The sequence below is a fragment of the Pleurodeles waltl genome, chromosome 5, assembly GCF_031143425.1.
Source record: "Pleurodeles waltl isolate 20211129_DDA chromosome 5, aPleWal1.hap1.20221129, whole genome shotgun sequence".
NCBI lineage: Eukaryota > Metazoa > Chordata > Amphibia > Caudata > Salamandridae > Pleurodeles > Pleurodeles waltl.
Window position 1 is genome coordinate 638,448,921 of NC_090444.1, and position 12,504 is coordinate 638,461,424.

Genomic DNA, 12,504 nt, shown 5'->3' on the forward strand with positions numbered 1-12,504 from the left:
TTTCCTTCCATACAAAATGGAGGAGAATGAAATGGAGTGCCCAACCCGCAGGCAACACCTTAGGGGTTGTGCATGCCAGGTGGGGCTACTCCTCCCACTCTTTGTTTGAGTTTCCTGCTGTTGCTCCCAACCAATTTGGGGTTGACACAGTGGTTAGCTGCAGGCCTGGGGTCAAGTTTCAAAGGTGGTTAGCCCTTTGAAGCTCACTGCCAGGGTATTGTACATTTCTGAGGGAGAGGTGGTTAGCACCTCCATCTAGGAATGGCTTTGTTCTACAAACCAGAGAGAAGGATTTCTCCCCCAAGGTTTGTAGATTAGGTGTCTGGAGGTGGTAAGATGGATAGAACCAGTCAACAACCATGCCAGGGCAGTTAGTTTTTGCAGGGGCACCTCTAAGTTGACCCCTGGATACATTTGGGATAAATCCAATACTGGCACCAGTTTGGATTTATCATTCGGAGTTGTTTGATACCAAACAACCCAGGGTTCAGAGTGGCCATCATGTAGCTGGAAACTTGTATTGACCAGTGTCCAGCACATGTATTAAAATGGCTTCTCTGTTCTCTCATTATGTCCCAGGTTTGGCAGATACACAGTTGGGGCATATTGCTCATGCAGCAATGCCCTCACATATAATATGGTGCACCCAGCCTTATAGCTGGTAGGCCTGCCAAAGGGGGGGTCTCACACATAGAGTATGTGGGGTATGGTGGACAGGGCACACAGGCACTGTGCCATGTTGAGTCTGTGTTTTAGGTTTGCCCCAGGACACCCAGCCTGCAATGGGGGTGCTGGGTGCATCTGGATGCATGGCCCTAGAAGGTGGCACAATCAGTGCTGCTGCCCTCAGGGGCCTACCTTTAGTACCTCATGCCCTGGGAACCTAAGTACCTTTTACTACAGACTTATAGTGGTAGCTAAATGTGTAACCAACTGTGACAATGCATCACAAAAATTTTAGGGAAGGAGATCTGGCCCATGGAACCTGGTTAGCAGGGACCCTGGGCACTCCAATGTCTAGGCTACATCATACATCAGGCAAAAAGTGGGGGGACTGTTTTTAGGAAATAAAAAGGAACAGGCACATTTCTTTCTAAATATGTTCTCAGGACAGACAAACAAAATCATTATGTTTGTTCAAACGCGCCTATGGGGAGCAGCATTTCATTAAATTTTTTTATCGATTGTGACGTTATAAAAATTCAGAAACAAAGGTACAATGTCAAGTATTGGTAAGTCAATTGTGCAACTCTTCTTTAAAAAGAAAAACATTTCAGACAATCGCTTATGCTTGTTGGAAAATACTTTTATTTTTCATATTTTAAATAGTCAAAACAATGCCCGTAATTGTTTTAGTGAAACATGTAAATACAATATTGGAATTTAAGTGTGTATTAAGACATTTGTTGGTGCTAAAACTATAGAGATACTCTTTTCATAATATTCATCACAGTGTAGACAATGTTTTCTTAACTTCATGTGTGCCTAATGATATACTTTCAAGTAACAGGCTGAAATGATTGCTTCGCTGGTCCAAAAATTAGCACTTTAATTCTGGCTTTTTAGGAATGAGAAGCTGGCAGCATTCTTCACATGGCTAGGCCAGTTCCACAAACTTTGTAGGCAAATGTTGGGTCTATGAGGAACATACTTTACAATCAGGAAAGTACCACTAAATAATGTGGTTGCTGCCAAAGCCAGAAGTCCTCCATTGATGACCTGAAAGGAAAACGACAGTCACTTTTTTATCCACAATATTACAAGCATGCAACCTCCAATATTGAATAAAGAAATCTCGTCTTTTAAACCACCAGCAATCATGAGAATTGCCAAGAAATCGTGATTACATATTCATCCTATGGATCTGCTTTGACCACCTTGAAGTTACACTTAGTGAAAAATTTCTAATGTCATCTCTACTTTATATCATGGATAGCAGTGGTGATTACTATTGAGTTTTGTTTATTGCCATGTTTTAGGGTGGTACACATCACTCATACCACTCAGGACCATATTTATACTTTTTGACGCACAACTGCGCCGACGAAGTTTTGCGTAAAAAATCTAACCGCCGGCTAACGCCATTCCTACGCGCCATGCGGGCACCTTATTTAGCCGGCGCTGCGGACTGGTCTCAGTAAAAAAAAATGACTCAAACCAGGCAGCGCCGGCGTAGGGAAAAATGGGGGTGTGTGTCAAAAAATGGTGCAAGTCAGGTCTGAGGCAAAAATCATGCCTCAAACCGGTCTTGCGCCATTTTTTGATGCACAACCCCCACTGAAATGACTCCTGTCTTAGCAAAGACAGGAGTCATGCCCCCTTGCCCAATGGCCATGCCCAGAGGACTTCTGTCCCCTGGGCATGCTCATTGGGCACAGTGGCATGTAAGGGGGGCCAAATTAGGCCCCCCTATGCCACTTTAAAAAAATAATAAAAAATACTTACCTCAACTTACCTGTACCTACCTGGGATGGATCCCCCCATTCATGGGTGTCCTCCAGGGGTGGGCGAGAGTGGCAGGGGGTGTCCCTGGGGGCAGGGAAGGGCACCTCTGGACTCCTTCAGAGCCCACAGGTCCCTTAACGCCTGCCCTGACCCAGGTATTAAAACACGGCGCACATCAGGCTGTGTGCCGTTTTTTAAGGCTCACCCCCTCCTGTGCGGCAAAATGACACTGGGGTATAAATAAGGCACACAGGCCTTAAAGTCATTTTATGGGTGGGAACGCCTACCTTGCATATCATTAACGCAAGGCAGTTTCCAGCATTCACAAAATGACGCACAGGGTGGAATTTTGACATCTGCGGGATCGGGCGTCAGAGTTTAAATATGGGGCAAGGTTTGCGCTGAATGTGCGTCAACATTTTTTACGCACATTCGGTGCAAACAGAGTATGAATATGCCCCTCAGTGTTTACTTCACCTCTGGCTACGGCAAAATTGTTGTGCTCAAAAAATTGCTGCTGGTGTTTAAATGGCTTCCATGATTGACACAAACTTTCAGAAAACCTTGTGATTGCCTACATTCTCATTTGAGTGCCTTATTGCACCATCAATAATCTTCTGGAGGCCCTCAGATTAAGGTATGCTACTATGCATGACAAACGTTTTGCTCCGAGAAATTATTTTCTTATGAACCACCCACAAAAGGCAGAAAACATGAATTTAAGAAGTACGATCTTGAATGTTTCTTCCAAAAAAATATTACAATAAAGAGATCGAGTACCTGATTTTTAGGTCGGGCAGTTGACATAAAATTGTTGAAGTGCCATTCCCCAACCTAAGTGTTACCCCACTTTATTCTAAATACAGTGGAAAACAGTTTTACCAATGATGAGCTGCTGCTGGTTCCACCATTTGGAAGACCAATTGGGTGGATGTGACAAGGCCAGTCATGGTGTCAGGCCCAATTTATGGTTGATAATCTGCCATGATTCCTGAGCGGTGCAACTTCCGTGGAAAGTCCCAATGCACAGAAACCTATCAACTTTTCTTTGATGTGTTGGGAGAAAAGGACTGCATGTTATGGACATTTTGAACAAGAGTATTGAAAACATACTAAAATCTTTTGAGATTCTCTGTTTACTTAGGATTATGCCCCCTAACGGGTGAAAAAAGTTTTTTTTATTACTTTTGGCCAGTGGCGGCTGCCACTGAACAGGGGTGGTGGTGGGTGTTGAAAAAATAAATACATAAAAATACACTTACTTCCTGGAGACGCGCATGTCTCTCCAATGTCCCTTGTTCTCGTCCAGGAAGCACACAGGCTCCCAGCCCATCACGACGCTGCTGTCACCAGCATGGGAGCAGCATCATGGCTGGTGTGAGCGACCTTCTTCGGTGCTTACAGAGAGAGTGGCACCCTGTGCACTTTCTCCTCCTGGCTGTTCAAATACAGCTGGGTTGAGAAATGCAAAGTGCGCATGTCTGTTTGGCCGTCCCAACAAGGCACATAAAACTCCCCCTTCAGCCCTCCTCCTGACACCTCCTGCCCAACCCCAGCCAGGATAAATAAAATTATAATAACATAGCGTTATTATCATTTTCTTTTTTCTTTTGCTGCATCCTGTGGGGCGACGCTCCTCTGCCTTAGCAGGAGGAGCTGCTGCTGCTTTATGCCACTGTGTAACTTCTTGACATGTGTGCCTGTTGCTTTCTGGTGATGGGATAATCTTTCATGGCAGACCTGGGAAAGGAAAACTAGTGATGCACTAAATATTTCGCGCCAACCTTCACTTTGTTCTGGAGACCCAAGGGCATTTAGTCCAGCAGGTCAAGGGCTTTTCAACAGCAAAATCAACTGAGGCTCCAGCATTAGAAAGTCTGTTGTTCTGCCCCTTTGGGGGTAACCACGAAGCTAGTGTCCAGAGCAACAGCAGTGTTTAGTGGATTCCCCTCACCTTGAAACCTCTAAATGGGGCCCTCAGTGTGCCTGCATTAGATGATTGTGACACAGATTACAATAGTATCACTTGAGTGAATCAGACTTTCCTCCTTCCTTTACTAAATCAGGATCAGTGGCTAACTGGAGCACACTTTAGGACAGAGTGCAAAATTGCATTTTGCCAGTGGATCCTATTCAGGCCTTAGGTGAGCAAGAGACAAAGACTGAATAATAGTGGACTACATAAAAAACCTTTTTGAGTGCAGTTTACTGGAAGAAAAAGCTATAAAGAAATAATCCTGCAATTAAAAATGTTCTTATTGACATGGAAATTCCAAGGGTTCCAATCACAGAAGAACAGTATCACCCTGTGTTCAATTTACCTATCAATTACCTTTTTAAATATTGACACATACATAACATTTAACATTAATCCGAACAATCAATAAGTTATTGAAGTGCCCGGCACCATTAGAGTACAACAAACACACCCGATTAAGGATTAAGGAGTTTGAAACTATATTAAAATTTTATTTTCCTCACTCAGGCATTCATTGAAATGTCTCTTACTTATGTGAGGCTGCCATTGCTTGACAAATGCATGTTTTCATTTGCTCACTTCCCCCAATAGTTGCCACTAAAGAGAAGATGTTTTTAAATATGTTGTACATTCTACTTCATTTAACTTGAACCCTGGCTAGAGCTTTCAGTTAAAAACAAGTATTGTTCACTAACTTTGTTTTGCCATTTCCACCGTTGAATTACTTCATGGTATCGGATCCTACTGAAGGTTACCTAAAAGAAATAAAGTTGAAAAATAATCAGTTAGAAGATCTCTTCTTGCACCTTTGCTATTGTCTTGGGTTTGTATACCAATGCATGCATTTGTTTTACAAAACAACATTCACATTGTGGACATCCTCATATAAGTAACAACTTTGTCACACTTCATTGTCATTCTACTATATCCGTTATAATAAGCAGCGTTCTCAGTTATTAGGGATACCTTAGTGTTGCAAAATGGGGTCTGCCCATTTAATATTCCTAGATTGCTTGCTTTTTGGATCACCCAGTTTTGGACTTTTTACTCTAAGTGTCTCTCACTACATTTGTCTCATCCATGTTAATCACATGGCAAATAGACTGCACATGTTTACCCCATTATCTGGCTTTCAAGGCCACTGTGACGCAGCTAAAGAGCAAGTGGCTGGTTACAGATGAACACATGTGCACAAGCGTATGCACATGCGTGCTGGCTGCGTGTGTGAGACTACCATCATGTGCAGTCTGAGAAATGCACACAGGTAGCCTAGTGTAGAGGGGACTCTGCAAGGTTAGATGATGACCTGGCATGGGCCCTATAATATCAGTGGGCACTTATAGGTAACGTCAGTGTGATTTACTGTTCCATCTGCAGTAACACTTTATTATATATTTAGGGGGAAATGTGTCTTAGAGTGCATTTTTGCTTCCTTTTGGCCTACAAAGTCCTGTAAAGTATGAACTGGGGTGAAAAAGATGTGCATATTTCCTATTCGCAGCTCCCACAACCATACATGTACATCTTATGGGTCATTCGGAATTGTCACATTTTTCTGGTTCAGCTCAAGATCAGTCTGACTGTGCCCAGGATGGCTGGCTCCCGCTAGAGCTCCTGCACCACCCAGAACCGTCTTGGAGGATTAGGCACACCCTCGGCTTCCAGCTTCCCATAACAGAGTATGTCAGATGTAGGAGTAGGAGGAGCACCATCTAGGGCCCCTCTGGTAGTTGCTTAAAAAGCATTTCCTCATACTGGGTTAGGGAGCCCGGCGGGGCCAGCTTTCTCCCTTTTCACCATCCTACTGTGTTGGACTATTCCCACCCAACGTGGGGCAAGGTGAGTGGGGTAGTGGAGGTGCACATTTAGTAGCAGCCTCAGATTGCTGTTGGGCACAGGGGCCCCTCAAGCTTTCATTTCAGAGGAGTTGATAGCCTAGACAAGTCTTCAACCCCTTGGGCTTACCCGGGATCACGGCTGCCATATTCTGCTGGCATGCCTGCCCCTGAGCTTATGTAGGCAGCCCCTACCTCTACTCAGTGCCCTGTATGGCAGAATTGGGCCCTACTGGCTTGGGGATCAATTGGCTTTCTTGTCTGCTCTGCTGCATTTGCCTTTGGCAGTGACCTACCTAACAGCGTAGCTGCTCATTGGGAGTGGGTTCCAACACTGGGCAGGGGGCCTCCTCTACCTATGAAGAGAAATAATACCTCTTGCTTGTGACTGTTTCTCTGTCCAAGCAAATAATATGTTCCGATGGCACTCTGTCTTGTTCTCAGGGGGCATTACGCAGTCTACATACATAATGGAGGGCTACCCTATGGAATAATACACCCACAAGTCCTATTGCAGCTCGGGGGAGGTTGCCCCATTGATAGGATACACGGATCTGTTGACGCTGAGACGCCCATTGGAGTGGTGCTGGAATAGGCACTGGGCACTGAGATTGCTACTGACCACCTTACATACTCTGAGGCGTCTATTGCCCATTTGAGGCCCTCTTGGTGGTGCTATTGATTCACACAAAGGACAGTAGCTCTGGGTCACTGCCCATCCTCAACCACAGCCGCTACAGTGGGATCACAGCACCCAGGCATCTGGTGGGCTTTGTGTTTGGGACACTGTCGGATTTGAGGGCCATCTCAGCTTCCCGTGGCTAATAGCAAGGGGGTGCCCCCGTACCAAAACACATCACCCACATTGCACTATCTAACTGGATCTGATATACTGATGGGGGGTTCTCACCTCCTCCTGGGTCTTATATTCTCTCGCCCTACTTGATGTCCAAAGACAAAACCACGTGCCAGCTCCTTTTCATGGATGTGGAGGCCAGAAAGTCCAAGACTGTTGCCCCCACCACGGCAGATGTTACTTTGGAAACCTTAATGGGAGAACTCACAAACATCAATACGTCAATTGACTAATGCACTTGGACACCAAGTCCACATCCGTGGATCTAAAATCCCTTCGGTCAGACCCTAGCTTTTTGCATGCACAGCTTGACAATTTTGATCATAGGTTTGAGGCTGTGGACACATGCCTGCCTATTCTGGAATCTAATCTTGATGTGGGGAGTGAGGTGTTGCACCTTCATAGAAATAATGTCTGCTTTTCTGACATGCTGGCAGAGATGAAGGTGAAAGACATGAATGGTTTTCTCTCTGTTTTTCTCCCAGAACTGACCTTTGTGCCCTATTGGAGTTTCAAAGGGTTCACAGGATCCAGGATAGGGGAGCTGCACAGCAGAACACACAGTGGGTAGTTATTACATGTTTCCTTTGACATCAGCAGGCCAGGCAGGTCATTATGGCAGCTAAGAGACATAATGATCCTTTTTTCTATCAAGGTGCAAAAATCATCCATGTCGCAGATGACTTCTCACATAACACAGTGATTTGAAAGAAGATATTTTTGTTGATCTGGCCAATTTTGAGGAAACATGGTATCGGATATGGCCTCCTGGAACTGCCCACTATGCTCCTTACAATTTATGGCAAGCAAAAAGATTTTGAGGACCTGGATGACCTTGAACAATTTTTCCGCTCACTGCCTGGAGCAGATATGGAGGTGTTGTGACCTGCGATTGCCAATGCACCACAGCAGGGGTTGGGTCTGGAGACTTTCCAGTGCCAAGACCTGAGCGATGACACCCCCAGAAGACCAGCGGCTGGATACTGAGCTGAAATGATGGAAGGGAAGGCGCTTCGAGAAGGAGTTGACTCTGCTGGGAGAGTCCATCGTATTTGTGTTTGTATTTTCATATTTATAAAGCGCATTCCGGCTGGGGCATCGAAGTGCTAAGCAACAGGCAGTGAAGTGACCGACAGAAAGACAGAAAGAAGAAAGAATAGAGAATTAAAAAAACTACTGAGGGAAAAGCCAAGTTTTTAGCTGCTTCCTAAAGACAAGGAAATTGTGTTCCTTCCTAATCATTACGGGCAGCATATTCCAGTGTTTAGCAGCAATCACTATAAATGCTTTGTTGCCCTAACTGACCTTGCGGGTCCAAAGAACATGGACCAGGCAGGATCCTGTAGACTTGGGACATACCAGCGAAGCCTAGGTGACAGGTATTCAGAGCTGCGCATATTTAGGGACTTATGTGTCAGACATATCGTTTTGAAAATAATACGCTTCTTGACAGGTAACCAATGTTACTGTCTCAGATTTCCACTGGCCGAAGCTGAACAGGGAAGATTTAGTATTGAGCGAGCAGGATTATTCTGGATTAATTGAAGTTTGCTGAACGAGAGGTTATCAATATTAAGCATTAAAGCATTACAATAATCTATTTTGGAGATCACCAGGGCAAGCTCCTCTTGTAACTAAGGAAAACCTTTTTTCAGAATTTTGAGAATCCAAAAGCAAGATTCTTGGTGGAACTAATGGGGACAGGTAAATCTCCACATGCTGATGGCCACCAGCGTGAGCTCCACAAATCTCTACTAGAGCCAAAGAGTAGAGTCCCAGTTTTGTCGCCGTTCATCTTGAGCCAGTTTAGGCCCATCCATCTATTAACCTCACTCATGCAGTGGTGAAAATGATCAGCCACTTCTTCCCAATTCTTATTAATGGGAATGATTAATTGAGTATCTTCCGCATAGGAAGTGGCCAGGAAGCCAAAGGATCTAAGAAGTTTGGCCAATGTTGCCACAAATAGATTGAAATGTGTGGGGCTGAGCGAGGAGCCTTGAGGGACCCCGCACGGTAGTTGATAGGAGGGTGCTCTAAAATCCCGGTAAGATACTATAATATCCTCTAAAACAGACTTCAGAGTGTACAGAGCTGTGCCTCTGACACCCGCTTGGTAGAGACGGTGTGTCATAATTTGAGGAGAGATGGTGTCAAAAGCTGGTGAAAAGTCCAATAGCACTAAGATGGCTCCAAGTCCCTCATCAACTAGTTTCCGAATAGTGTCCGATGTAGTTATGAGGGCTGATTCCGTGCTATGGGCTTTCCTAAAACCATGTTGAGTAGAGTCTAAACTACCCGAATATTGGAGAAATTTGGCAAGTTCTTCACTTATATGTTTTTCAAAAAATTTTGTTTGAAAAGGTAGCAGAGCAATAGGCCGAAGATTCTTAAGGTAATTTGCTTTACCATCTAATTTATTTTTCAGAGGAATCACCATTGCTTCCTTCCAAGAAGGAGGGAAGACTCACGTAGTCAGGACCTCCTGAAAAATCGGATCAAGGGCTGAGGGGACTAGGTCAGGGACGAGCTGTAAAATGTGCGGAGGGCAAGGGTCACTAGGAGAACCCGATTTAATGGTCATCATAAGCTCCTTAATCCTCTCCAGCCATAACGGCTGAAAATTAATCAGTATAGGACTGTCATCCTCTATGGAACTGTGTAGAGATTCATATAGATCCAATACTTCTTCAGATTGAGTGAAGCTGGCTTGAATTTGCAAGACTTTGCTTTCAAAAAATGTAGCAACCTTGTTGCAAAAATCTTGAGAGTTCTCAACTTCTGAGGGTATGACAGGAGTTGTAAAGGAGCGAACTACTTAAAAAGGTTCTCTAGGAGCCTTAGATGCTTCCTAAATTTTCTGTGAACAGTACTCTGTTTTAACTTTGTTAATCGCGTCTTTAAAAAGACTAAAGGTAGCTCTGAGCTTTTTCTTTTCCATAGGATTAGAGTCTAATTTCCACTTCCATTCTTGTTGACGGTATTTTCTCTGCAGATTTTTAAGGTCATTGGTGAACCAAGGACTGCTGGCATTTTTCTTCCTTGAAAATCGAGGAGATTTAAGAGGGGCCAACTGATCAATAGCTGTTTTAATCCCCTGATTAAACCTGTCTGTGGCTTATAAAGGGATAAAGGGAGTTCTTTTGTTGCTTCCCAGCCTAAGACCAATAAGTCTTGGTTACCCATCAAACCTTACCTGCCTATGGCCCTTGGACTCTTTTTCTGGAATTTTGATACATTTTCTAGGGAACATGTGGGTGAAGTTTTTACCATTTGTTGTGTGTTATGGATCGGTGGGCACTTTTCTGGTGGATGTGGGGAAATTGGGGGAAGTTGCCTGTCCTTTTCTGTGCTGTATGTTTGGGGTTTGCGCCTCCTTGCCAAAATCATGTTTCCTATTTAGATTGTGACTGCTGCATATATCTTTGAACTGTCTAGGGAAAGAGTGGTCCTAGAGAAACTTAGCGGTCCAGAATGGTCTTGGGAGGTACACTCACCTGTTTCAAGTAGTTTATATATATTCTTGGTAATCAGAGATCACTACTCCTTCTTGGATTGTTACGTTATTGCTTCCCTGAATGCCAACATATAGTTGGTGTGTAGTTCCTTCATAGTATTTGCGTATTCAATGTCTTAGCCCTCTTCGTGCTCATAATATAGGCCTGCAATTCTCATCCTGTTTTTGAGATAGTCATTTGCCCTTCGCCTCCCCACTGCGGCTGGCTTAGGCTTGCCCCCAACTCATGTCTCTGCAGTCACAGCCCAACAGACTTTGCATATTATCCCTTAGTGTTAGTGGGCTTATTCATTACACTAAGATGAAGAAGGTACTGACATATCTTGCTTCAAAGTCCCCAGACATTGCCTTATTGCAGGAGGCACACCTTTCTGCCCTAGAGTCTGATAAACTGAAAAACAACTGGGTGAGTTGTGTCATTAATAGTAGTATAGTGCCTGCCACTTCTGCTGCTGCCAACCCTTCCAACTCCCGATCCTCTCCAAAGTGGTGTGGGGTAGCCATTCTTTTATATAAATATGTCCCAGTGACTGTCTTCATGACGTGGACTGACACGCTGGGTAGTTACATTTTTGTAAAATTTGAAACTATGGACCAGATTTGATACTGGGATTGGTATATGCCCCCAATCACGATAAGGCACCTTTCTTTTCTTCTTTATGCAGTCTGTTGAAGGAGTTTAGTACCATCAAGACGATTATAGGGTAATAAGGTAGTGGTAGCACTTGATCCCCCTTAGATGGTTCTGGACCATGGGATAGGCCTAAAGCAAAGAATAGAGCAATCTTACATGATGTGATACCGGACCATGGCCTCCAGGATCTCTGGGGCCTGACTCACCCTTGAGATAGGGACTATGCCTTTATTTCCTGTGTGCATGGGACCTGCTCCTGGATCGAGTTTTCTTAATGTCTCATGCTTCGCTGGTCTTCCTATGTGCTTATACCATTGAGCCTGCAGGAATCTCTGACCACGCCCCAAAGATACTGGAGCTAGACATGGGACACTTGTGCCCCACATCCAAGCGTTTGCAACTGAATCCCTCCCATTATCACATGCCAAAGAATAAACAGAAAGTCATGGGTTATCTCTGTCGGATTTTGCTAGACAATGACTCTTCGATTACTTCTGCCCAGGTATTATGGGCAGCGGGGAAGGGTACCTTGAGGGGCATGATTATGCGTGACACAGTGATCCTAAGCAGGAGGTTCAGGATGTACAAACCCCACACTGGCCCTTCTACAACGGTTAGAGCAAGCAAACTACAATCTCAATGTTCATTCTACAATGCAAGTAGAGTATGCCCTGCTTCGCCTGAAGTGGCGTCATTATGAACAGGGAGAGAAGGTGGTCAGACTCCTTGCAGTGCAGCTATGCCAGTTGGAGGCCAGCTCTGCCATCCCAGTGATTCGCAGTGAGACTGAGGGCTTCATTACTCACGCAGTGGAGATTACAGAAATGTTCACCTGTTTCTTTACTACACTGAATAGCACAGAGGCACCTGCTGACCCTGCCACTGAATTGGATTTCCTAAGAGACCTCTGCCTGCCCTCTTCCTCGAGGCTGGTAAGCAGCTCCTATAGGAAGAGATTATGAACATCTTGGAGGCTGTCACAAGCATGTCCAACAACAAAGACAATGTATTTCTGGTTAAGTTGTATATGATTAACATGGAGCAGATGGTCCCATCCCTCTACAGACTCTTCAAGGAGCTTGTGGGTGTTATTGTAACTGATAGGGACCATACTAAATGTGAGACTTACAGCCCTATATCAATCATTAATGTGGTATGAAGATCCTTACGGAACCACCTTAAGAAAGTCCTCCCTAGTTTGATACATGACTCTCAGGTGGGATTGATACTGGGATGTTC

The 12,504-nt window shown here is 44.5% G+C and overlaps 1 protein-coding gene across 1 annotated transcript in view; it reads right to left on the minus strand.

The window, feature by feature from the left end:
- Positions 1-1,295: 1,295 nt before the first annotated feature.
- KMO (kynurenine 3-monooxygenase) overlaps positions 1,296-12,504 on the minus strand; it is a 572,599-nt gene continuing 561,390 nt past the window's right edge. Inside the window, exons 14-15 of the mRNA XM_069234506.1 lie at positions 5,119-5,178; positions 1,296-1,719 (exon numbers count right to left, since the gene is read on the minus strand). Of these exons, the coding sequence (XP_069090607.1) occupies positions 1,549-1,719; positions 5,119-5,178 (231 nt within the window). The 3' untranslated portion in view covers positions 1,296-1,548. The remainder of the gene's footprint in view (positions 1,720-5,118; positions 5,179-12,504) is intronic.